Source organism: Anolis carolinensis, chromosome 4 (assembly GCF_035594765.1).
Source record: "Anolis carolinensis isolate JA03-04 chromosome 4, rAnoCar3.1.pri, whole genome shotgun sequence".
Taxonomy (NCBI): Eukaryota; Metazoa; Chordata; class Lepidosauria; order Squamata; family Dactyloidae; genus Anolis; species Anolis carolinensis.
Window position 1 is genome coordinate 41958029 of NC_085844.1, and position 23710 is coordinate 41981738.

General features: G+C 37.9%; 1 protein-coding gene across 2 annotated transcripts in view; it reads left to right on the plus strand.

Moving 5' to 3' along the window:
• The window catches only part of arfgef1 (ADP ribosylation factor guanine nucleotide exchange factor 1), a 72070-nt gene that overhangs the window by 36579 nt on the left and 11781 nt on the right, over positions 1-23710 (plus strand). Inside the window, exons 11-27 of one of the 2 annotated variants that reach the window (XM_008108549.3) lie at positions 3134-3236; positions 3368-3507; positions 3591-3699; positions 6638-6839; positions 7804-7915; positions 9766-9971; positions 10048-10132; positions 11597-11768; positions 13065-13216; positions 13784-13912; positions 19069-19227; positions 19466-19616; positions 20926-21016; positions 21242-21282; positions 21370-21539; positions 23102-23253; positions 23337-23509. In XM_008108549.3, coding sequence (XP_008106756.1) covers positions 3134-3236; positions 3368-3507; positions 3591-3699; positions 6638-6839; positions 7804-7915; positions 9766-9971; positions 10048-10132; positions 11597-11768; positions 13065-13216; positions 13784-13912; positions 19069-19227; positions 19466-19616; positions 20926-21016; positions 21242-21282; positions 21370-21539; positions 23102-23253; positions 23337-23509 — 2347 coding nt within the window. The remainder of the gene's footprint in view (positions 1-3133; positions 3237-3367; positions 3508-3590; positions 3700-6637; positions 6840-7803; positions 7916-9765; positions 9972-10047; positions 10133-11596; positions 11769-13064; positions 13217-13783; positions 13913-19068; positions 19228-19465; positions 19617-20925; positions 21017-21241; positions 21283-21369; positions 21540-23101; positions 23254-23336; positions 23510-23710) is intronic. The other variant, XM_003219608.4, reaches the window with a different exon arrangement.

Sequence of the window (23710 nt, forward strand, 5' to 3'; positions counted from 1 at the left end):
TTTGGAGTATTTTGGATTTTGGAATTCTGGATGAGGGATGCCCAATCTATATTATATTCTGCAAAAAAATAATTTTGGTTTGGTCTCAGGATTGACTGGACCTCTTTGGTTTAAATAATTGAATAATATAAACGATTTCCATACGGATACTTATGAGAACAGTTCACTGAAACATTCAGAAAATGTGAAATTGCTGCAGCAATTCTGATAATCCCCCAAATGAGAAAGTGGATTGATTTCTTCTGTCTCCAGCTGACATGTTGATATTGAGTTTTTGTAGACTCAAAAAATGGGACCTGTATATCTCAAATTGTATGGATAATGCTTACATTCAGATAGCTGAAGAAGTATCAGTCTGCCTTTATTGTGAAAAAAAATCCACACCATATCATCTTTCATAGGAAGGTTTTTTAATGCTTGTTACATTTAGGTGAAGGGGAGAATCTTCTCAGTTGAGGCTATCCAGCTGTGGCACACCTTTCTGATGTGTGACTGGTGCCGGCTCTGTTATCCTCTCAGAATGTTGAAATTTATTCTGTCCTGTATTCCATTAACTTTTGGAAAGTAATTTATTTTCAGTTTCTAAGAGGATACAATGACAAGTTGCTTGTTCAAGTGATGTGCCCTATACAGTGATAGGAATTGAGAAAGGCTGCAAAAAGCTTTGATATGTTGGGCTGTGCTGTTTGGGGTGGAGTGGGATGGGGGTTAATTAAAATAATAATAAATAATAATAATTCATTTTATTTATATTCCGCTCTATCTCCCTGGGGTGACTCAGAGTGGATTAAAACATACACAGATAGGTAAACATTTAGTGCCTTAACACAGTGGAATAACAATGACATAAAAATACATCTCTGGCTTTCTGGAGGCGGTGCTCAACCCTGGCCATGGGGAGGTTCTCTTGTTCCATTTCCAAGCTGAGGAGCCTGTTGTCTGTAGACACTTCCTGGTTGTGTTGCCCGCATGGCTGCATGGACGCCTTTATTACCTTCCCACCGAGGTGGTACCTATTAATCTACTCACATTTGCATGTTTTCAAACAGCTAGGTTGGCAAGAACTAGAGCTAACAATGGGAGCTCACCCGACCTGCAGCTTCGAACTGCCAACCTTAAGATCAGCAGATTCAATAGTTCAATGGTTTAACCCATTGCGCCACCGCAGCCCCTAAAATTGGGGTTGTTATCAACCCCAATCTTTCCCTTCAACGTAAATAGCTCTTGTTGCTAATGTAATTCCCCAGTGGCTGAGAGGACTAGAACAGAATTTATGACTTGAAAATCATAGTCCGCTCCTTATGGAATGTGAATTAAGTCAGTGTTGGGAAGCACACCTCCAACATGTCACAACACCATTCCACTTTAAATATATACTAGCATATGGGTTTGCATTTTGTTTGTGGCTCTTTTCTTTCTTCCCTTTTCCACTGTGTCCCTCTCTCTTTTTTTCCCTTTTCCTCTTCCTTTCTTTCTCTTTCCCTTTCCCTTTCTTTCTCTTCCACATACCTTCTCTCCTTTCCTTTCTCTTCTTTCCATCCTTTTTCTTACTTTTCTCTCCTCTCTTCCTGTCTTTCTTCTTTCTCCCTCCCCCCCTATACCTGTCACCTAGCAGCGGCCAATCCACTTCACTCCCTTACTTTCCAGTCATGTAATAGGGGGTCACTTCACCTAGCAACAGCCAATCCATTTACCATAGTTCCTTTTCTTTCCCCCACTCTTTCAAACCACTCAATTATTTTGGGTTGGACAGTGAAGGGTACACATATGTGCCATGTTTGGTCCAGAGCCATCAAGGCCTTTGTGTTTGAAACCAACCAATCAACTGACTGACACATATATATGCATAGCAAATAATGGCATGCTGGGGAAAGGCCTAAATTTGTGTAAGCATGCCTCTTCCAATAAGCTATGGTTCATAAAGCTTGTGATGTTATGAAGCCTGAAAAGAGCATTAGACCTGTCTATTTTTACCTCACTCCCTGACACCTTACATACATCTTTCAGCACACCAAAACCTTCTGTCTTTTGTTCTTGTTTTATTTTCTTCTTACTGTACTTTTCGAATTTGCCTAGCAGGGCCTCCAAATGCAATTTAATGGACTTTGTAGGGTAGTAATTGAAGTAGATCCAATTACCGTTAAAGGCAGACTCTGTGACCTCTGTGGCCGTCTATAATCATGAGATTCTCTATGAGTCATTTCCCTTGAATTAAAATGTTTCTGTACAGCACATGGCTGCCTATTATTCTGATGAATAGAATAGCATATATTTTATTTTCATGGGATCATTGTTTTAAATAATAAATTGCCAAGAAAATACTATTTTTAAAAATCTAAGTGTTTATGTATAAAGGCATTTGCATACTGCCTTTGCGCACCTCCTCCATAAGTGCCCTCAAGGTGGTTTATAACAATAAGATAAAATACAAGAAAGAAAAATGAGACTGTAGAAACAAACAAAAGGTAGCAAAATTAACAGATATATGAAACCGACTGGAAAATATATATTGATGTACTGCCCACATAAGAAAAAAACACTAAAATGTAGTAACTATGGTGAGCATTACAATTATTGAAAGCAGAGATGGTTAAATTGCAAAACTCAACACATAGTTATGCAGTTATGGATCTGGGTTAGAATCCCTACATGTTTTCCATTTAAGAAGGGCAAAATCTACCTTGAGAAGAGAAAAAAAATACAAAATTGAGAGTAAACGATATGCATGTTTAAAATGTCAGTTTTGATGCAGGTAGATATCTGCTTCAACCTTTATATCTCACCAGAGAATTTACCTGTCTGCTTTTATAATGACAACAACAACAACAACAACTATTATTATCACTATGTCCACCTAAAACTTCAAACTAAGTTCACATCAACCACATAAAGCTATTATCATCATCATCATTTTTTGTGATTAGTGCAAAGCCGGCCCATGCATCCAAACGGACATTTTTTTTACCTTTTTTTCTAAATGAATGTCTTAAGCAGTCTCTACTTATTATGTGTTATGCATGTCAAATGCCAGTTTTTAAGGAATAATTATGCTGCTGTATGGGAGGGTGTTCATGAAGTATACGTTTTGGGGCATATGTAAGTTCTAGCTTTAAAAAGTATTCATTTTCTCTAGGTATTCTTCAAAGAGATTTTCCTATACATCCTAGAAACTTCCACCAGCTCCTTTGATCATAAATGGATGGTTATACAGACACTGACAAGGATATGCGCAGGTATTACTCCATTGGGCAGGCTTTAAAGTGGTTAGGGATCACATAACTTCCCAACGTGAGAATTTTTGTTGTTATACTATACATAATTCTGACAAAATCTCTTCAATGTATTATTTTGGTTTTTTTTGTTACAGATGCCCAAAGTGTCGTGGACATTTATGTAAATTATGATTGTGATTTAAATGCTGCAAATATATTTGAAAGACTAGTCAATGATCTGTCTAAGATTGCCCAAGGAAGAGGTAGCCAAGAACTTGGCATGACCAATATTCAGGTAGGGGCCTATGGTACATCTTGCTGTGTTTATTCAATTGAATATGATCTAAATAATTTTAAAATACTTCCATCTTTGTGCAGGAATTAAGTCTTAGAAAGAAAGGACTTGAATGCTTGGTATCTATACTGAAGTGTATGGTGGAATGGAGTAAGGATCAGTATGTAAATCCCAACTCTCAGACAACCCTAGGTAAGTTGATCCTTTGGTGGAATAATCTTAATAGGATAATCTAACAGAATTTTGGGATAATTATTTGGAATAATCTAATAGAATTTTGATGAAATCCTGTTGTTTTCATTACTTCTGCCCATAAAATTTGGTTCCTGCTCTTCGCATCCTGTTTCCTTTTCATTTACCACAGATAATTCAAACATTCCACTGCTTACACAAATCTCCAAAAGTCTTTGCGTACTCCTATTTTCCCTTTCAACTTGTTCTTCCTTTTGTTCTGGTTCCTACTCACTTTTGACTGAAACTTTTATATATTTATATTATATATATATCTCTGTTTTGTGTATTTTACCCCCTCAATGGATTGTCACCTTGACGTGGTGAGGGGGCTTGCGTGTTCCAGTGAACCTGCGGGCACAACCACGGGAGTCATACACTCCCAGGAGTGGCCACAGGGGAGGATCCAGACCAAGAACAATCCGAAGACCCAAAGACCTCAACAGCAGAGCAGGCGGAGGATAACATAGTACATGTTACAACTGCTGTGAAGGCGGAAGAAGGCTGCAACAGACTGAGAAGCCACTCTCGTTGTGTTAACCATACCACTGCTGGGACCTCAATCTGTGAAGACTGTGTGTTGACCGGCCGTGCACCTACCTCCACATATTAAAAAAAATCACGCACAGGCGTCTTCCAAGAAATGGAGAACCATCATCCTCGAACTACGAGGGATCGCCTAAGAAGAAGAAGAGTATTTTAACATGTATTTTATAGAAATATTTATAGAAATACATTTTAATATGTACATTTTATAGAAATATATTTACTGTGTGTATTTGTGATATTTTTACAATGTTATGTGTTTTAATAATAATAATGATGATGATGATGATGATAACAATTTTATTTTTGTATGCCGCCTCCATCTCCCCAACAGGGACTTGGAGCGGCTCACATGGAACAGGCCCAATACAAATCACATACCATCATAAAATCAAACAGTTAAAACAATAAGCATCACACAAAAACAAATTAAACAGGTCATCGTTTTAAAAAACATAATTAAGAGCAGGAAATATAAACAATCATCCACAGCATTAAAAGGTCCAATATGGACATAAATGGGCAAACAATCAAACTGATAAAAAATAGTGTCTATATCAAAATAGAACATACATCAAATAGACAAAGGAGGTAGGGAAGATAAATATGGGATGGAAATCAAACTATAACGTGACAGGGCAAATTTCAATGTGGGTATGGGCCAGAATATAACAGATTTGTCTAATCGAATGCACGACAGAACATCCATGTTTTTAACTGCATCCGAAAGACAGAGAGGGTCGGTTTTAATCTGTAACCCACCACGAGAAGAGGTGGGTAAGAAATAAAATTATTATTCTCAGAGCCTACTCTTCTATACCTCAAGAAGTACATATTATACTAATAGTGTTTTAGTGGACAAGTGTAATAGGACAGATTATCAAGGCTTATGGAACTGATTGGTTCATTGACCTATTGACCAGAACTTAAATGTAATTGCTTTCTTAAATGACTATGTTACTGGATCCCCAAGATTACTTCAGCTTGAGCACACATTTAAAAGTCAGCAAATAACACAAAGTTGAGTCCAAAGATACATCCATGAAAAAATTTATGTTTGTGCCCAGGGCTGTGGAAGTGGTTTGCCAAACCTTCAATCCAAACTCCTTTAATCTTCTACTGTCTGATGCTTTATAAATGACAAATGTATATTAATTATTAATAACTGGTGTACTGTAGTAAAATGTTAAAATCGCCTCCACATGAATAATGAGAGAAGTCTCCCACAGAATGGTAACACATCCAGGTGTCCCCTAAGCAATGTCTTTGTAGACGGCCCACTCTCTCACACCAGAAGCGACTTGCAGTATGTTCTCAATTCACTTCTGACATGATAAAAAAAACATCAAGCTACTTTGATTGATAGAATATCATATATTTATTTAAGTATAACATTTAAGTATAACATAATATAACTGCCATATATGGTTATAATATTCTAAGTTTCCATATTGAAGTCAGAATACATTTCTGCAAAGTTCAGCTCCATCCAAATGAACCCAGAATGCTCCCAACACTGGCCCCACATTTCTCGTTATATCACTGATCTGTAACTTAAGCAAGGGCAAAAGGCTTTTAAACCACACCAACTTGGTACAAATACATATCTCATACTGTATAACATTTCATGCCAAAAGTTGCCTGGTTTTTTTTTTGTGTTAACTGAAATACATAGTGTTTTTTTTCATGCAACATTTGTGAACTGAGTTGGGAAATTTTTTTCTAACCCATAAAATCCAGTCTTTAGGGAATTCTTTCTCCCCACTGTAGTTGTGTGAGCTGTTTTTATACGTTGTAGTATAAAGTAGCATGTAGATCCTCTATAATGCCTAGAATTGTATCTTATCTACTTCAGTCCTCTGAAAAACTGCATCATTTATTTTTCGGATGGTGCAAAAAAGCAGTCCATCTTCCTTTGGTTATAGCTGTAGGCAGGACCTTTTTCTTTTCCATTTGAATGTACTGACTTCTTCTCTCCCTTCTCATTTTTGTCAATCTTATTTTTCCAGAAACAGAAGTATGCTAGTCTCTCCTTTCATTTGCTACCACTAATTTCTGTTTTATAATTCCTTATGCAGGTCTTTCTTTGTTGTCTGGATCTTTGTCTACTCTGCTCTTTAGAAAAGAAAAGAAAATCTTTATTTACCTATATTTTTTGGTGGAGCAGAAGTATTTGCAGCTGATATTCTTGTTTAGATTCATTTTCAGAAAAATCATGTTAACTTCTCGTTGCCCTTTAAATTTTATTAATTTGATTTTGGATAGTTGGGCAGTTAGCAATATGATATGGAGGGGGACAAAAGATACACCATCTTTTAATATAAAGACATTTTACCTTTTTTCTGTTGTACAGGACAAGAGAAACCTTCAGAGCAAGACAGCTCTGAAACCAAGCATCCTGAGACAATTAACAGATATGGAAGCTTAAATTCTTTAGATTCCACAGCTTCATCAGGAATTGGCAGCTACAGCACACAGATGTCTGGTACTGACAATCCAGAGCAGTTTGAAGTCCTAAAACAACAAAAAGAAATAATAGAACAAGGCATAGATTTGTAAGTTATTTTTTTTCACTGATAGCGTGAATACTTATAATACAGGGAGCTCCCCTTTTATGTATTTATTCAACTCTATTTATCACTTAATTCTTTAACACACTACAATACCTAGTACGGAAGTACACTTTTAAAATTCATGGGATTGCATATCTGTCATACTTTAAGAATTGCAGTCTTTCACATCAAATACAAAAGGGTGTCATCTGGATTTTCCATGAGCAGAACCCATTTTATGGGAGACTCTGCTAGAGAAACATGGGAAAGCAGCTTACCTTTTTTCCAGCAGTTTGTTACCATCAGTTTGAAATCTATTCCATCTTTCTAAAAGTTGAGGACTCTCATTGTTTTGCCTGCTGTTCTTTATGCTGGAAATAGAGTAGGATGGGATTGGTTTTTGTTGGCATATACTCAAAACAAATAAACCAATGTGCATGTTCTTGTAGTGTATTTTATCATAAACATAGATAAAGTAGAAGCTGCTGTCAATGTTGCTTCTTCAAATAATACATATTTAAGGAGTAGCCGTATAATAATATTAAAGAGGAGTTTGTAAGGTTCACTTTTGTGAGTTTATTGTATATTGTTTATGATGTGTATTAGGTAAAAGGAGTGAAATGGCATGACATCCCACCATAGAAAAATTAAGTTTGACACTGAAATGAAAAGCCCTATAATATACAAATCAGTCCTTTTTTCACTAGTTATAAATATGTCCCTAGTATTATTCCATCCATTTCAAAAGGAAAGAAAATTTTAACTTGTGTTATCACAAGTCTTCTATTTAAAGATGGATTTATTGTTTTTAATCCATGGGTTGGATCTAGAAGACATCCCTCTGTATTCATACTAATGTATTTTGATTTTTAAATCTGTATTCTAATGCTAATTTTTCTCTGCATTGTGATGTCTCTCCTATATGTCTGGTTTTCAAGGTTTAATTAGTGTAACATTTAATATACAGATTTAATAAGAAGCCAAAGAGAGGAATTCAGTATCTACAAGAGCAAGGAATGCTTGGTACGACTCCTGAAGATATTGCCCAGTTCTTACACCAAGAAGAAAGATTAGACTCTGTAAGAGCACCTTTAAGTTTCTTAAATATTTACTTAATAAATATCATTGGTGTTGTTGAAGCTAGGCTGAATTTAGTATCATGCAGTCTAATGGACAAATGAATTCTTATTGCTTTAATCAAGATAATTAATTTAGACTTGTGGGACTTGTGAAGAAAACATATTGGAACAGCTTTTATTTAGTTATTATAAAATTCATATACCTAGGGGGCTTGTAACTTAGCCATAGTTTAAAAATGTCAAAGCTGGAAGCTATTGGAAATCATCCTTAGCATTACAGACAGATGTAAATACAATCAACAGTAACATTTCTTTTGTTAAAAAAGTAACGTAATAGTAGAAAGAGAAATAATTAAATGTACAGTTGCATTGTGTTATAAAAAATTCAGGATCATCTTCTGTAATCCTATCAATAAGCATCCTATAATGGCCATCTCATATTTGGTCATGGTAATAATAAGAAGATTCTAGCTTTCCTGAAAAAAGATTTGTTTGCATTTTATTTGGCCATTTACTCAAGTGGCTGTAATTTTATGCATAACTCTACCCTCCCATAGGTGTACTTGTTGATTGATTGAGAGCTACACATTGATTGCTACTCTTTAGTTAATAGCGTACTTATTTACTTAAGCAATCAATATTCCAGATTCCACTGATACGTGAATGTTGGATATCTGTTTTAAAAATGGCCTATTAATATAGTGAGTTAATTCAAAAGTAGATACAGTGTTCCCTCACTTATCGCGGGGGTTAGGTTTCAGTAAGTGAAAATCCACAAAGTAGGGATGCTATATTTATTTTAATATTTATACATTATTTTAGTAGTTAAACACTATTTTTAGTCTTTATCAACCAATCGTGTGTTGATAAATCACCTCCTTCTCCTTCCGTTGCAGCTTGGGCTCCTTTTCTTTCCCTTTGGCTTCTCCTTCCTCCCTTCCTTAGGCTGTAAATTGTAATTTTTTATTATTTATAATAGTCTTTTAGAGTTTATTGAAAAACCGTGAAACAGCTAATCCACAAAAAGTGAACTGCGAAGTAATGAGGGAACACTGTACAGGGTTATCATTCTATCATAGTTCTAATTAAGGCCCAATATTTCTGTATTAGGAGCCAGTACCACAAAATATGAACAAAGGTGCTGCTTATTTGTAAATATTTTGATAAATGTGCAATATCCCTTCTGGGTGATCTTGTAGTAACTCTCCCATGGATTAGCATCCAGTATCTACAGTCCATGCTATTGTACTTTCCATTTCTAGGTATGGTTGTAAAAGCTAGATATTGAAGAAAGCTGCTAGGAACAAAATCAACTCTTTAAAATGTGGTGCTGGAAAAGAATTCTATAATTACAGCAGACTGCTAAAAAGACAAATAAATGGTTCCTTAAGTAAATCACTCCCTGACCGTTCCCTAGAAGCCAAGATGGCTAAATGTAGACAGTAATTCTTTGGTCAAATCATGAGAAGACATGACTAGCTTAAAAAGATAATAATGCTTGATAAGATAGAAGGCAGTAGGAAAAGAAGTTGACCACGTTACAGATGGATAGATGCAGTGCCTGTTAGATGGCAGAATCTCCATTATGTGCAAAAATTCATGGAATGTACAGGAACAGAGTGATAGCGGAAATTTAGCAACAGTATCTTCTCATGAAATAAGATACTGCAAAGTATTTAATTGTATCTAAGAAGCTTTCTATTCTATTCTAATCAGAACTAGAATCATATTTCAGTTCAGTTTCAATTTTAAATAGCTGACATGAAAATGTAAATTTTATCACTTCTCTGTTTGCTTGTTTGTAAGGATTTCATTAATGCTGAATTTGCTTTCTTTTGCCCCGAATTTAGACACAAGTTGGAGAGTTCTTGGGAGACAATGATAAATTTAATAAAGAAGTTATGTATGCCTACGTAGACCAACATGACTTCTCGGCAAAAGATTTTGTTTCGGCTCTGCGCATGTTTTTGGAAGGCTTCCGCCTCCCGGGAGAGGCCCAGAAAATTGATAGATTAATGGAAAAGTTTGCTGCTAGATACTTAGAGTGCAATCAAGGGTGAGCAGCGTTCTCCTAACTTTCGTTTCTGTGCCCAGGTGAAGGGGAAATTGATGATGTTTTTTGTTTGTTTCAGGCAAACTCTTTTTGCTAGTGCAGACACAGCATATGTCTTGGCTTATTCAATTATCATGTTGACAACAGATCTTCATAGCCCACAGGTATGTTATTCACAAATAAGAAAAAGGTGCTCTCCAAAATGAGAAGCACACATAATCCTGAAAGAAAATAGCTATTTTATTATTTTGCAGGAGGACCTATGATTAGTAATATTATGGAATAATTTTATACTCTGGGAGCAAAATAGCCTGTGTCCCAGCCCAGGTGAATAGCCATTATTTCTCCCTGCTTCTCCACAACCTGAGCCCTTGGTGCTACAGTAATAACTAAAAACAAAATTAACACAAGTGGTACATCACTTGTGTGGAGCTGTGGGATTACACCTTTCAACACACTTTGCCATTGGCTCAGTCTGGAACTGCTGAACCTGGAATTCCACAACATCTGAAAGACTGTATGATTCCTCCCATAGTCTTAGTGACATGTGGATAAACAGAATGATCCCTCTGTTTGCTTTGTATTGTCATGTGTGTCAAATTATGCCCACTGAAGCATTTTTACATCTGGAAATAGCCTCAGATAGAAACCAACAGACAAGTACTTTATATTGTTTAAAGCTAATAATATCACTGATTTAAACTTAGAAGTGGACTGGAACCTAATGCAGGTTAAAAACACTGGTGTTAACTTAGCATTCATACCCATTAAGCATTGGACTGGATAAATGTCTAGGCTGCTGTCAAAATGCTGTCATATGTACAATGCATTGCATTGTCTCATAAAACTACGTAAAACAGGACAGGATATTCATGTAAGTACTTGCTGCAGAGTTATATCTGTTGAAATAAAGTTGCTGTTGGTGTATCAAAGTAAACTGATAACAAGTATTCTTAGGGATGTAAAAAAGTTGTGCCTTACATATGATGGTGCAGTAGCTGCATTAGGTGCCTTTTGAGGGATGAAAAGAGGAATACAGATAATGATTGTAGAAGTAAATAAATTATGTCAGCAGAAGGGTTATATTTCACCCTACTACACAAGGTTCAGAACAGGATTGTATTACAGCCTGAGACAGGTAGCCAGCATAATAGAATGTGCCTGCTGTTAGCACTATATATTTTAGTCTAGATGATGATGATGATGATGCTTAAAAAAATTATTACCCACCTCTCCTTGCGACCTGTATCCAGATTAGCTAGGTAATTAAATTGATTGGTTGAATTTATATCCAACCTTTTCCCCGAGGTGGGAGGATGTTTGTAGAATGCTAGTTGGCAGACCAATTTAGTACAAAGACTGGAGGCATGTAGTGCTAACAGTATCAGTTTAATTTTCATTGCCAACTTCATGATAATACGGCAGTGTTAAGGTGTGATGGCAGTAGCTGATGGAAGAAGGCTTCCAGACTGTGTGAATAAGTTAAAATCTTTCTTTGAGCCAAATTTATCCCACTTTTACTAGTTACTGCTTTTCCAATAATCTCTTAATAGCATTCATATCTTTTAGTGCAATGTCACTAATTCTGCTTCAGTTGGTAATTCTAAAGGTTTTTTCCTAATGTCTAGGTAAAGAATAAAATGACAAAAGAACAATATATTAAAATGAATAGAGGTATCAACGATAGTAAGGATCTCCCTGAAGAATATCTGTCCGCCATCTATAATGAAATAGCCGGGAAAAAGATATCAATGAAGGAAACAAAAGAGTTAACAATACCCACAAAAACAAGTAAACAAAGTAAGTTGTCCACATCATACTGGGCCACTAGGTTGGCTAATAGTTGTCTCTTTCTTGTTGATATTGGCTGCCTCATAAAACTACTTAAAAACTCCTTTTAGAATTAAAAAATTACAAATATTAATTAAATGCCAATGCTATATTACATGTATACTGCTAGTTACACCTCTGTGTTCTGTTTTTGTAAGTGTCTGTAAAGAAAAGAAAAAACAAATATAGCATCAAATTGTAGTTTAAGAAGCTAAAAATAAGCAGCTTACAGCCATTTATATATGGGCAACTGTACATGTGGAGCCTCTGGAGGCGCAGTGTGTTAAAGCGCTGAACTGCTGAACTTGCAGACCGAAAGGTCGCAGGTTCGAATCCAGGGAGCAGAGTGAGCGCCTGCTGTTAGCTCCAGCTTCTGCCAACCTAGCAGTTCGAAAACATGCAAATGTGAGTAAATTAATAGGTACCGCTCCGATGGGAAGGTAATGGTGCTTCATGCAGTCATGCCGGCCACATGACCTTGGAGGTGTCTACGGACAATGCTGGCCCTTCGGCTTAGAAATGGAGATGAGCACCAACCCCAGAGTCGGACACAACTGGACTTAACGTCAGGGGAAACCTTTACCTTTACCTAACTGTACATGTATTCCATACAGTTAGAAGTATTAAAACTCTATCCCCACTGAAGCCAATGTAAACTATGCATTGATTTTTGGATGGCAAGCATGATGTTGCTGGGACTGAGCTTTTTTAACTTTAAATATCTTGTTTCAAACACATGGCTTTTTGTCTCTTTGAAAAGATACTGTTCGTGAACCTGTGACATATAGCAATCATTTCCTGGTCAGAGCTCAGTTGTGAATGTCAAAGTTGTGTAAACTGGTAGGTAGTTTCAAGAGAAATGCAGTTATCTTGGGGCAACGCTAGAGACTAGGACATGGAGTAATAGATTCAACTTGCAGGAAAAGAGTCCACCTAAACATCAGGCAAAAATGTGTGATGGCAAGATCTGTTCAGATATGTGGCATTTACTACTTCCTCCTTTTCTGGAAGTTTTTAAACAGGCTAATGGCCATCTGTCAGGAGTACTTTGATTCTGTCTTCCTGCATGGCCTTTGGATGTTTGTTGGATGAGATTAGACTGTTCTGATGTAGCAACTACAGACAAGTTTTAATAACACAAGTTTCAAAATATTATCCCTATTTACTATAAAGTATGTAATTGATTGAAATGACTTAAGATAGTTTTCTTTTCTCTGCAGTATGAATGGTAGGGAAATTTTAATTTAAAAAACTGTTTGTTTTCAGGTGTAGCTAGTGAAAAGCAAAGACGACTACTTTATAATTTAGAAATGGAGCAGATGGCTAAAACAGCTAAAGCTTTGATGGAGGCAGTGAGCCATGTTCAAGCTCCTTTTACAAGTGCAACACACTTGGAACATGTAAGACCTATGTTCAAGGTATGCCTGATATAATATTCTTTTTATTCTTCTTATTACTACATGTTCCATTTATGTAGCTAATTTCTATATATGTTAAAATACTTTTCTGGAAAAAAACCTTTTTAAAATTGGTGGCATTACAGCCTGGACCTTCCACAGATATATAAACCTCACTGGCTGAGTTTCCAATATACCTCACAGCCTCTGAGGATGCCTGCCATAGATGTGGGCGAAACGTCAGGAGAGTATGCTTCTGGAACATGGCCATACAGCCTGAAAAACTCACAGCAGCATTACAGCTTTTATTTTTACTATTTTCTTATTTGCAGCAACATATGTATGTCACCTTGAATTTCTTGGAAGTTTGGTGGGATATAATGAAATAAATAAAATAAATAAATGTATCTGTTTTATCTGTCTATGCTTTGCCTTGTGACTGTGTTCACAGTTATTTGTACTGAATATTGAAGTGTGTTGTAGAATATATATGAACTTTGTGTTTTTGGTTTTATGATTCAGTTCCCATCTACCTGTATGAATATTCATTAAACGTGTTCTACTGTTTGCATGAATTTTGTATTCCAGTTAGCATGGACACCCTTCTTGGCTGCATTCAGTGTGGGTTTACAAGATTGCGATGACACAGAAGTTGCCTCTCTGTGCCTGGAAGGCATACGATGTGCAATTAGGATAGCATGTATTTTTAACATCCAGGTAATAATTCCAAAATTTCATAAGAGCTAGGGACATTTCAACTATGCCCCATTATATACTAGCATTCTACCATAAAATATCTGCTGAAATTTACCAACGAAATGGGGTTCTTGTTAAAAGTAATTTGAAAAATGAAAGTTTAAATTTCAAAAGTTAAAGTATGCATGTGGCTATGAAGTAGAAATAAGCTTGTCCTCAGCAGTTTTTGCTTTTGGGTTTAATTGTTAATTATTCCTCACACATGTAACTAGTTTTGGTTTTTCTGGGATCTAACATTGAGATCAACTCAGGTTTTCCTATTACATGGGGAGAAAGAAAAGCTTCCTTAGTAAAATGTTTGTTTTTATGACATTGGTCCTAAAGAACTTTAAAGGTAATAGATTGAGGGAGCAAACAGTACTGATTAAGCTCAGACATTGATTATATCATGTTAATTGGTCTCATGAAAATGTTCCAGTGTTAGATCTCAGCATAGTTTTGAAGTATTCTGTTGATTAATATAGGAACATACCAGACTCTGTTAAGTGTGTTAGGCTAGCTGTTTATGTCATTGCTTGCTTACTTACTTAGGCGATCTCTCTTAGGCCGAGGTTGTCGGTGTCTTGGGGGTGGGTCCGTAGGTGGCTGAAGAGACCTATTCTTGATCCGCATGTTCTCCCATAGTGAGGACATCGGTTTCCGGGTGGAAGGCGGTCCCGGTCAGGGTTGACTTGACGCGTCTTCCTCTTGGCACGTTTCTCCCTTAAGCCCTCCATTCGTGCCTCTTCGAACTCCGCAGCATTGCTGGTCACAGCTGACCTCCAATTAGAGCACTCAAGGGCCAGGGCTTCCCAGTTCTCAGTGTCTATGCCACAGTTTTTAAGGTTGGCTTTAAGCCCATCTTTAAATCTCTTTTCCTGCCCACCAACATTCCGTTTTCCGTTCTTGAGTTGGGAGTAGAGTAGCTTTATAAATGAGCACCTTGGTATCTCTACGAATATCCCGATCATCAAACACTCTCTGCTTCATTCAGAAAAATGCTGCACTCTCAGAGCTCAGGCGGTGTTGTATTTCAGTGTCAATGTTGACTTTTGTGGAGAGGTGGCTGCCAAGGTAGCGGAAATGGTCAACGTTTTCTAATGTTACACCATTAAGCTGTATTCCTGGCATTGAAGAGGGATTAGCTGGTGCCTGTTGGAAGAGCATTTTGGTTTTCTCGATGTTCAATGAGAGGCCAAGCTTCTCGTATGCTTCTGCAAAGGTGTTTACAGTGGCTTGTAGGTCTTCTTCTGAATGCGCTCAGACTATGTTATCATCGGCATGTTGGAGTTCTATAATAGATGTTGTGGTGACCTTGGTTTTGGCTTTCAGTCTGCTGAGGTTAAATAGCTTGCCATCTGTCCGATAGATGATTTCCACTCCGGTGGGAAGCTTCCCATCAACAAGGTGAAGTATCATAGCGATGAAGATGGAAAATAAGGTAGGGGCAATGACACATCCCTGCTTGACACCTGATTCCATCTTAAATGGGTCACTTTGGGAGCCATTGCTGTCCAAGACTGTTGCCCTCATGTTATCATGAAGGAGCCGCAGGAAGTTCACAAATTTGTCAGGACACCCGATTTTTTGGAGGATGGTCCAGAGAGCACTGCGATTCACTGTGTCGAATGCCTTTGCAAGGTCAATGAATGCCATGTACAGAGGTTGATTTTGTTCCCTGCATTTTTCTTGGAGCTGTCGTGCAGTGAAGATCATGTCCACTGTTCCTCTGGAGGGGCAGAAGCCATTCTGGGAGGGTGTCTTCTGAGACAGGAAGAAGGCGGTTTGCAAGGATTCTTGCGAGGATTTTCCCAGCGGAGGTTAGAAGGGAGATACCACGATAGTTTCCGCAATCTAATCTATCCCCTTTCTTGAAAAGGGTGATGATCCTTGAAGTCTGCTGGGATTTTCTCGGTCACCCACACTTTTTCAGTGAGCTGGTGGAGTTGTTTTATCAGCTCAGGTCCACCCTCTTTGAAGATTTCAGCAGGTATCCCATCAGGTCCGCTGGCTTTGTTATTTTTTTTGTTGGCTGATGGCATTGCTGACTTCTTCCAAACTAGGCAGTGCTGCAAGCTCATCCCTGGTTTGTTGTTGCGGGATTTGTGAGAAGGCCTCTTCAGCCACATTGGAGCTGCGATTCAGAAGGTTCTGGTAGTGCTCTTTCCAACGTAGTGCAATTGATGTTTTGTCCTTCAGAAGTTTGCTTCCATCTGATGAGCGTAGAGGCTGTATGCCATGGTTTCTTGGTCCGTACATGATCTTTGTGGCTTTGAAAAATCCCTGAGCCTCATGGGTATCTGCAAAGTGTTGGATTTCTTCAGCCTTCTTTGTCCACCAGATGTTCTTGAGTTCTCTGATCCTTCTTTGGACCTCACCTTTTGCACTGGCATAGATCTTTTTCTTAGCAACACAGTTGGTGTCTCTCTGCCATGTTTGGAAGGCTTTCCTTTTGTTATCAATTAACTGTTGGATCTCTTTGTCATTATCGTCAAACCAGTCTCGATGTTTCTTAGTTTTATATCCAATGGTTTCTTCGCAGGCTGTGATGATGGAGGTCTTCAATTTGTTCCAGTGTTCCTCAACATTTTCAGGGTGTTCTATGGGTAGATGATCCTTGAGTGTTGTTTGGTGGAGGGCTCCTGAAGGGCTTGGGTGTTCATTTTGCTCCTTATTTTTCTTCCTTGGAGTCTGCATTTGGGGACAATCTTGATAGCCATCGTTGATCGGAATAACCTGTGGTCTATCCAGCAGTCATCAGCACCTGTCATGGCTCTCGTGAGAAGCACATTGTGGCACTCTCTGTCACGTGTAATTACATAGTTCAAGAGGTGCCAATGCTTTGACCAGGGGTGCTTCCATGATGTCTTGAGCTTGTTTTTCTGGCAGAAGAGCGTGTTGGTGATGACAAGCTTGTGTTCTCCACATTTGGTGAAAAGCAAGATGTTATTCGAGTTGCTGTTTCCGACCCCATCTTTTCCTATGATCCTTGGCCACAGGTCAGAGTCTCGTCTGACTCTTGCAATAAAATCCCCCAGGAGGATGATTTTGTCCTCCTTAGGTATCTCCGATAGGATGGTGTCCAGCTGACAATAAAAATTTTCCTTGATGTCTTCATTAGCATCTATTGTTGATGCATAGGCACTTATGATGGTTGTCGGTTGGTTTTTGTCAAGGTTAATTCGGAGGGTTGAGAGTCGTTCGTTAATGCCAATGGGTGCTTCTGTCAGGTGCTTCACCAGGTCATAGAAAAACCAACTCCGTGTATTCTTCGCTCTTCTTCAGGCAGTCCCTTCCAGAAGAAGGTGTAGCCTCCTCTTCCTTCCTTCAGCTGTCCCTCTCCTGCTCTCCGGGTCTCCTGAAGCGCTGCTATGTCGATGTTAAAGCGTCCCAGCTCCCTTGCAATGATAGCAGTCCTGCGTTTGGGGTGCACACTGTCAGTGTTATCCAACAGTGTCCGTATGTTCCATGTTCCAAAGTTCATTATTCTTTTTTGGCTGCAGAGTGTGACCCCTCTGGACGCGGCAGTCTAGTCAGGGATAAGAGAGGCAGACTATGTTTAGGGCACCTTTTCTAGCCCCTTCCCCGTGTGAGATGAGCAGAGCGGATCCTAAAAAGTTCTGCTCAGTCATAGATACAGCTGCCGGACTACTCAACTGCCTCGGACCTTGAGGTAGAATGACTGAGTCCATATCCACCGCCCATGTGCCAGTCTGTGACTAGGGGCTTCCAGATTTCACAGTCCTGCCCCTTTGGCCACTCGCTGATCACCATGGGACTTTTGTTGGTTTGTTTTTATTTTTCTTGGAAGACGCCTGTACATGATTTTTTTTTTAATATGTTCACGTCCGGTCAACACACAGTCTTCACAAAGTGAGGTCCCAGCAGTGGCATGATTAACATGACGACGGTGGCTTCTCAGTCTGTTGCAGCCTTCTTCCGCCTTCACAGCCGTTGTAACATGTACCATGTTGTCCTCCGCCTGCTCTGCCATTGAGGTCTTAGGGTCTTTGGATTGTTCTTGGTCTGGATCCTCCCCTGTGGCGCCTCTGGGAGTGCATGACTCCAGTGGTTGTGCCCGCAGGTTCATTGGAACATGCAAGCCCCCTCACCATGGCAAGGTGACAATCCATCGAAGGGGTTATGTCATTGAGAACATATCAGATATACACACGACATACATGTATTATTATGCATCAAGATCTTTCAGCAGATATGAATTTATTTGTTAGTCCTTCAAAGGAATTGAAGGCTCTCTCTAAAACCACCAATGTTTTGCACATTGCTAATTATGTTAAGTGTTTACTAGTTGTTAAAGGTAAGGAAGAAATACCTTCTCTTCTTGGCATTTTAGAAGAATCCATTGATGGTTCACTATTTTGGGAATTTCAATGGCCAAGCCTGCCCTATTCAAAAAGAATCCATAGGTTTTACCAATCTCTTCACTCTAATCCCCAGATGTGTGAAGCTGGGTATATTTAGTCTCTAATGTTTGATGACTATCTTACTTACTGCTCCAGAGTTCAGTCCAGATATTATTGAATAGGTTAACAGCTGATTTTTATGACTCTTGATCCAAACGAATCCTACACAATGTAAAGATTTGTGTTATATATGAAGATGGGAAAGACCTGGTTAGTGCCAAATAAGATTAAACCCATTTCAGGCATTTGAACATGGTTAAAGCTGTCGGCAGGAGAAAAGACAATTATTTATGCAGCCTGAATTGCTGGGAGTGGTACAGTCCTGCAAAAACAACAAAATAGGAATGAAGATAACCGCCCCGCCCCCCTTTAGAAGACCAAATAAGTCATTTAACAGGTGAGAAAATGCCAGTTGAAACTGAATCTTGGAAACATCAGAGAGATACATGATATAGGTGGAACCTAGCAAGAGGCAATATTTAGCTGTATCCAGGGCATCAAGGAAAATAGAATAGAAAGGGGTATTTAAAATTATGATGTAATTCCATGCAGTTGAGGAAGCTCATAAAACCCCCTCCCTTACCTTCTAATGCTTTGCCTCTCTATCAGTGCAATACCATGAAACATGTTTTTTTAAGTCCTATCACCTATTCTCATCAGATGAACAAAATGAGCATTGATAAATTGAAATAACTTCCTACTTTCTTTCTGCAGCTTGAAAGGGATGCTTATGTCCAAGCACTAGCAAGATTTACTTTATTGACAGTGAGTTCTGGTATTACTGAAATGAAGCAGAAGAATATTGATACAATAAAAACCCTCATTACAGTGGCTCATACAGATGGAAATTACTTGGGAAATTCTTGGCATGAGGTAGATTACTTTTTTAAATTACTATACAGCAGTTGAATATGCATTATGTACTGGCCTTTTCTTTTATCTAACAATATACATTTGCATTATTCACAGATTTTTCTATAGAATGAACTGGTAAAGAGATGCAATAAAACTAAAGGATTACTGTTCAACTATAATGGAATGTAATCTTAAAATTGATACTCTTGTGTATTGGTTAATTTATTTAATAACATTCTTTTTTAAATAATTCAAGATTTTGAAATGCATCAGTCAGCTTGAACTGGCCCAGTTAATAGGAACTGGAGTGAAGCCACGTTACATCTCTGGTACAGTGAGAGGCCGAGAGGGCTCTTTTTCTGGAACAAAGGACCAGACTCCCGATGAATTTGCAAGTCTAGGACTAGGTATGTATTGTAAAATGTTGTGTGGCAGAATTCTTGTGGGTCAGGAATAATAAACTTATTTTGTTCTTGGCTTAAATTTATCAACGACCCTTATAAAAAGAGCGCAAGATACACATTCTTATGTCTGTATACAGTGTGCTATGCTTTTAGTAATGACTCATGATCTGGAGGTCTTTGAGTTTGATTATGTTAGTGTCTGCATCTTAGGGTGCCAGTCTTTTAAAAAATAAACATGGGAGGACTAGTTCATATACCACTTCCCCCCTTAAATCCCCAAATCATACTGTAATTAACATACATAGATTTATTTCAATATACTCACAATCCTGACAGTTGAACACTAATTAATGGTTAGGTAAGGAAGAGATATCAGCACCATAGAAGTACCTCAGAATAGCTGCAGAATGCTGCAAGCTTTTGTACAGGGGTTGTGAATCATAATATGTGTTGCACATGATTTATATGATCGTGACTAGTTCGTAAGATTGCGGGGCACACCTGGCAGTTATCTACTCTCCTTCACCATTGGAGGAAGGTGCATTGAAAGTGTTCAGTATAGCCAGCATCAGCTGCCAAATGTTAACACTTGGAAAGAGCTGCTGTTAATCACATGTTTATCACTTTAGCTAAGAAGAAGTGGGTGGCAGCAACTGCCCTTCTCCCCAATTTCAGAGCTTCTGACCATGTTTCAAATATTGTTTATTCAGGAACATTCTGTCTGGATTGAGGTTATTATTATTATTATTATATTTATTTTATCTCCACAAAGGAGACTCAAATCGGGTTATGAGTGGAGATTCTTAATTTACCTGATTAGACAGCAGGCTTCCTGTTTTCAACAAAACCAAAGAAATGCTTGGCCTCACTGTTATCCGCTCAGCCAATGAACAATGGAAGCAGTCAGTTTGTTCAAGTCACTACAGATAAATTTCAGGTTGGAGAGGTTAATTTCCTCTCTAACCTGTCTGCCATGCCTCTACCATTAACCAAAATAAATTATGTCTCACTTGTGTGCAAAAGGGGGGTGGGAAGCATTTGGATGATGCAGTTTATAAAAACTTAGTTAGCTATGCTGTCTGAGTCTTTAGGTGGAGAAATGTTGCATGGGTCTTTTATTCTTTATACAAAGTAGATGCTTCTATCTGGAGGAAGATGGAATAAGAATCTTATTTCCAAGTTCTAAAATTGCAACCATTTTTTCAGTTGTCTTTTTTTGTAATGTTAATAAACTGAATTACATTTTTTACAATTTTCCTTTCTTCTCCCCCCTTGTTCTTCCATACTAATTTTAAAATGATGCACCTGCCAGTTGGAGGAAATATGGACTGGAAACAGATTGCAAGCATTCAAGAATCCATTGGAGAAACAAGCTCACAAAGTGTAGTTGTGGCTGTGGACAGGTAAAAGCATTATGTGTAGATGTTTTAAGACTGCATATAACAATAGTAATAGCTCTGTTACAATGGGGAACCTTTATTGGTGTTGTTTAACAATTTATTTTAAAAGATTCTTCTAAACTTAGAGGAAGAAGACAAAGGGGTATAACTTGCATGTGCTTATCTATATATTAAATGATTTGGTAATGACACATTCTTACAGTTTGTTTAAATTACATTCTTTGACAGAATATTTACAGGATCTACAAGATTAGATGGAAATGCTATTGGTAAGTTTTGGTGGCAGTTTATCTTTTCAATTTTTTTCCACATTTGGGAGGAATAAATATTTAGTGGTTTTTATTTGGATTTTACAGTGGATTTTGTCCGATGGCTTTGTGCTGTGTCTATGGATGAACTATTGTCAGCAACTCATCCGCGAATGTTTAGCTTGCAGAAGATTGTAGAGATTTCTTACTATAACATGGGACGGATAAGACTGCAGTGGTCTAGAATATGGGAAGTTATTGGTGATCATTTCAATAAGGTACATCAACATATCACTATATATAACTTTTACATCAGCAGTTTTTCAGTCGAAATTGGAAATTCAAATGTAAAAACTCCTTATTCCTATTATTTGGATAACAGTAACAGAAAATAAGTAAAAAGGTAAACCAATGCACATACAGAACATCTTTGCAACCTCTCTATGGTGCATTATGCACCAGTGATGCATGGTAAATGAACTGTACCAAGCTGATTTTACCTTTTCCCATTTGAATGTTGAAGATTTTACAATTGCATCCCCATTTATTTTTTTAAAAGCATAAACATTTGAAGGAAGTTCCGTGAAGTGATTACTGAGGATTGAACATTGAGAAATATTTTTACTAGTTTGGGTATTTGAAAAAGTCAATTTTTTAATTGTACAAAATGCATAAGGTTGTGGATGAACTACAACTCATATTGTGCCAGGTTAACCCCAAAAACTCGATCAGTACTTAAAGTTTGTTATATTGGGCAAGTTTGCTCTAGAGGCATCATTGGTGGGGTTCATTGTGCTCTCTGGCTGTAGGATAAACTACAACTCCCACTATGGTGAGTCAGTCCCCTTAAACCCCTCCAGTAAGTTGAGTTAGTCATTGGGGTTCTGTGTACCAAGTTTGGTCCAGGTCCATCATCAGTGGAGGTCACAGTTTCTCTGGTTGTGGGTGAACTACAACTCCCAGAAAGGAAGGTCAGTCACTCCTCTCCCCCCCCCCCCCCCAAGTAATCAAATTTCGGCATATGAAGTATGTGTGCCAAGTTTGGTCCAGTGCTCTCTGGATGTAGGTAATCTACAAGTTGGGTTCACAGTGCTCTCTGGATGTAGGTAATCTACAACTCCCCCAAATCAAGGTGAATTTCCCCGAAAGACCTCCAACATTTTTGCTGGTCATGGGGGCTCTGTGTGCTAAGTTAGTTCCAGGTCCATCGTTGGTGGAGTTCAGAGTGCTTTTAGATTGCAGGTGAACTACAAATCCCAGTACCTAAAACTCGTATAAATCATGGTGAATTCTCCCCAAACCTCTCTAGTATGTTCAGTTGCTGATCAGTTCATCTGTTTGCTGTGTGCCATAGAAAAGTATAGGAAATGGTTATGGGAGAGGCAGTGGGCAGGGTCATGCAAATTCCACACTAATAGAGAGAGTAAGAAACACTGGGATGTCTGTAGTAGAGGAAACACATAAAATCTAGGATGAAATTGTCCCTGTATGAAAGCCTTCACTTGGGTGGTGGTGGACATATTGTGTTTGTGAAGGACATTGGCAGGGCTCTTGTACATGTTCAATGGTGCTCACTATAACATGCAGTGTCATTGGAGGAAGGGCCATTGGTGTCTGTTGGGCAGGAGCTTGTCTCAGCCACTTACACACATACATATTTTCACTTTTATTATGTTTATAGATAAAATAATGATGCTGCTAAATGTTGCCACAATGTCTGGAACATTTTGTTACTTTCATATTCATTGCCTACTGTCTTGTTAAATAATCCTTTCAAAATGTAGATAAATTATGCATTTTAAAAATAATTCTCGTGATTTTTCTAACTTGGTCCTTCTAGGTTGGCTGTAATCCCAATGAAGATGTAGCAATATTTGCAGTAGACTCTTTAAGGCAATTGTCAATGAAGTTCTTAGAAAAAGGGGAGCTTGCTAATTTCCGATTCCAGAAGGACTTCTTAAGACCATTTGAACATATCATGAAAAGAAACAGGTATGGTATAAAAAAATTTAAATGAAATCTTTCTCACCTTAATAAATTAAATTAAATCTGTGTTTTCTTTATAAAATTTGAAGATCTCCAACTATTCGGGATATGGTGGTCCGTTGTATAGCCCAGATGGTAAATTCGCAAGCAGCAAACATCCGTTCGGGATGGAAGAATATTTTCTCAGTGTTTCATTTGGCTGCATCTGATCAGGATGAAAGTATAGTCGAACTTGCATTTCAAACTACAGGCCACATTGTCAGTGAGTATTAATGGATAATTTTTCACCACTACATTTGTTTTTTTCCTGTATTATATTCAGAATGTATTTGTATAATAGAACTTGTTGTAAATTTTTAATGTTTATATGCCTAAACTTAATAATGAACACTTTTATTCCGATAGCTATTTTTATGTGCTGATTTTTAATTTTTAGTTTTTTAATTGCTGAAGTTAAATTGCT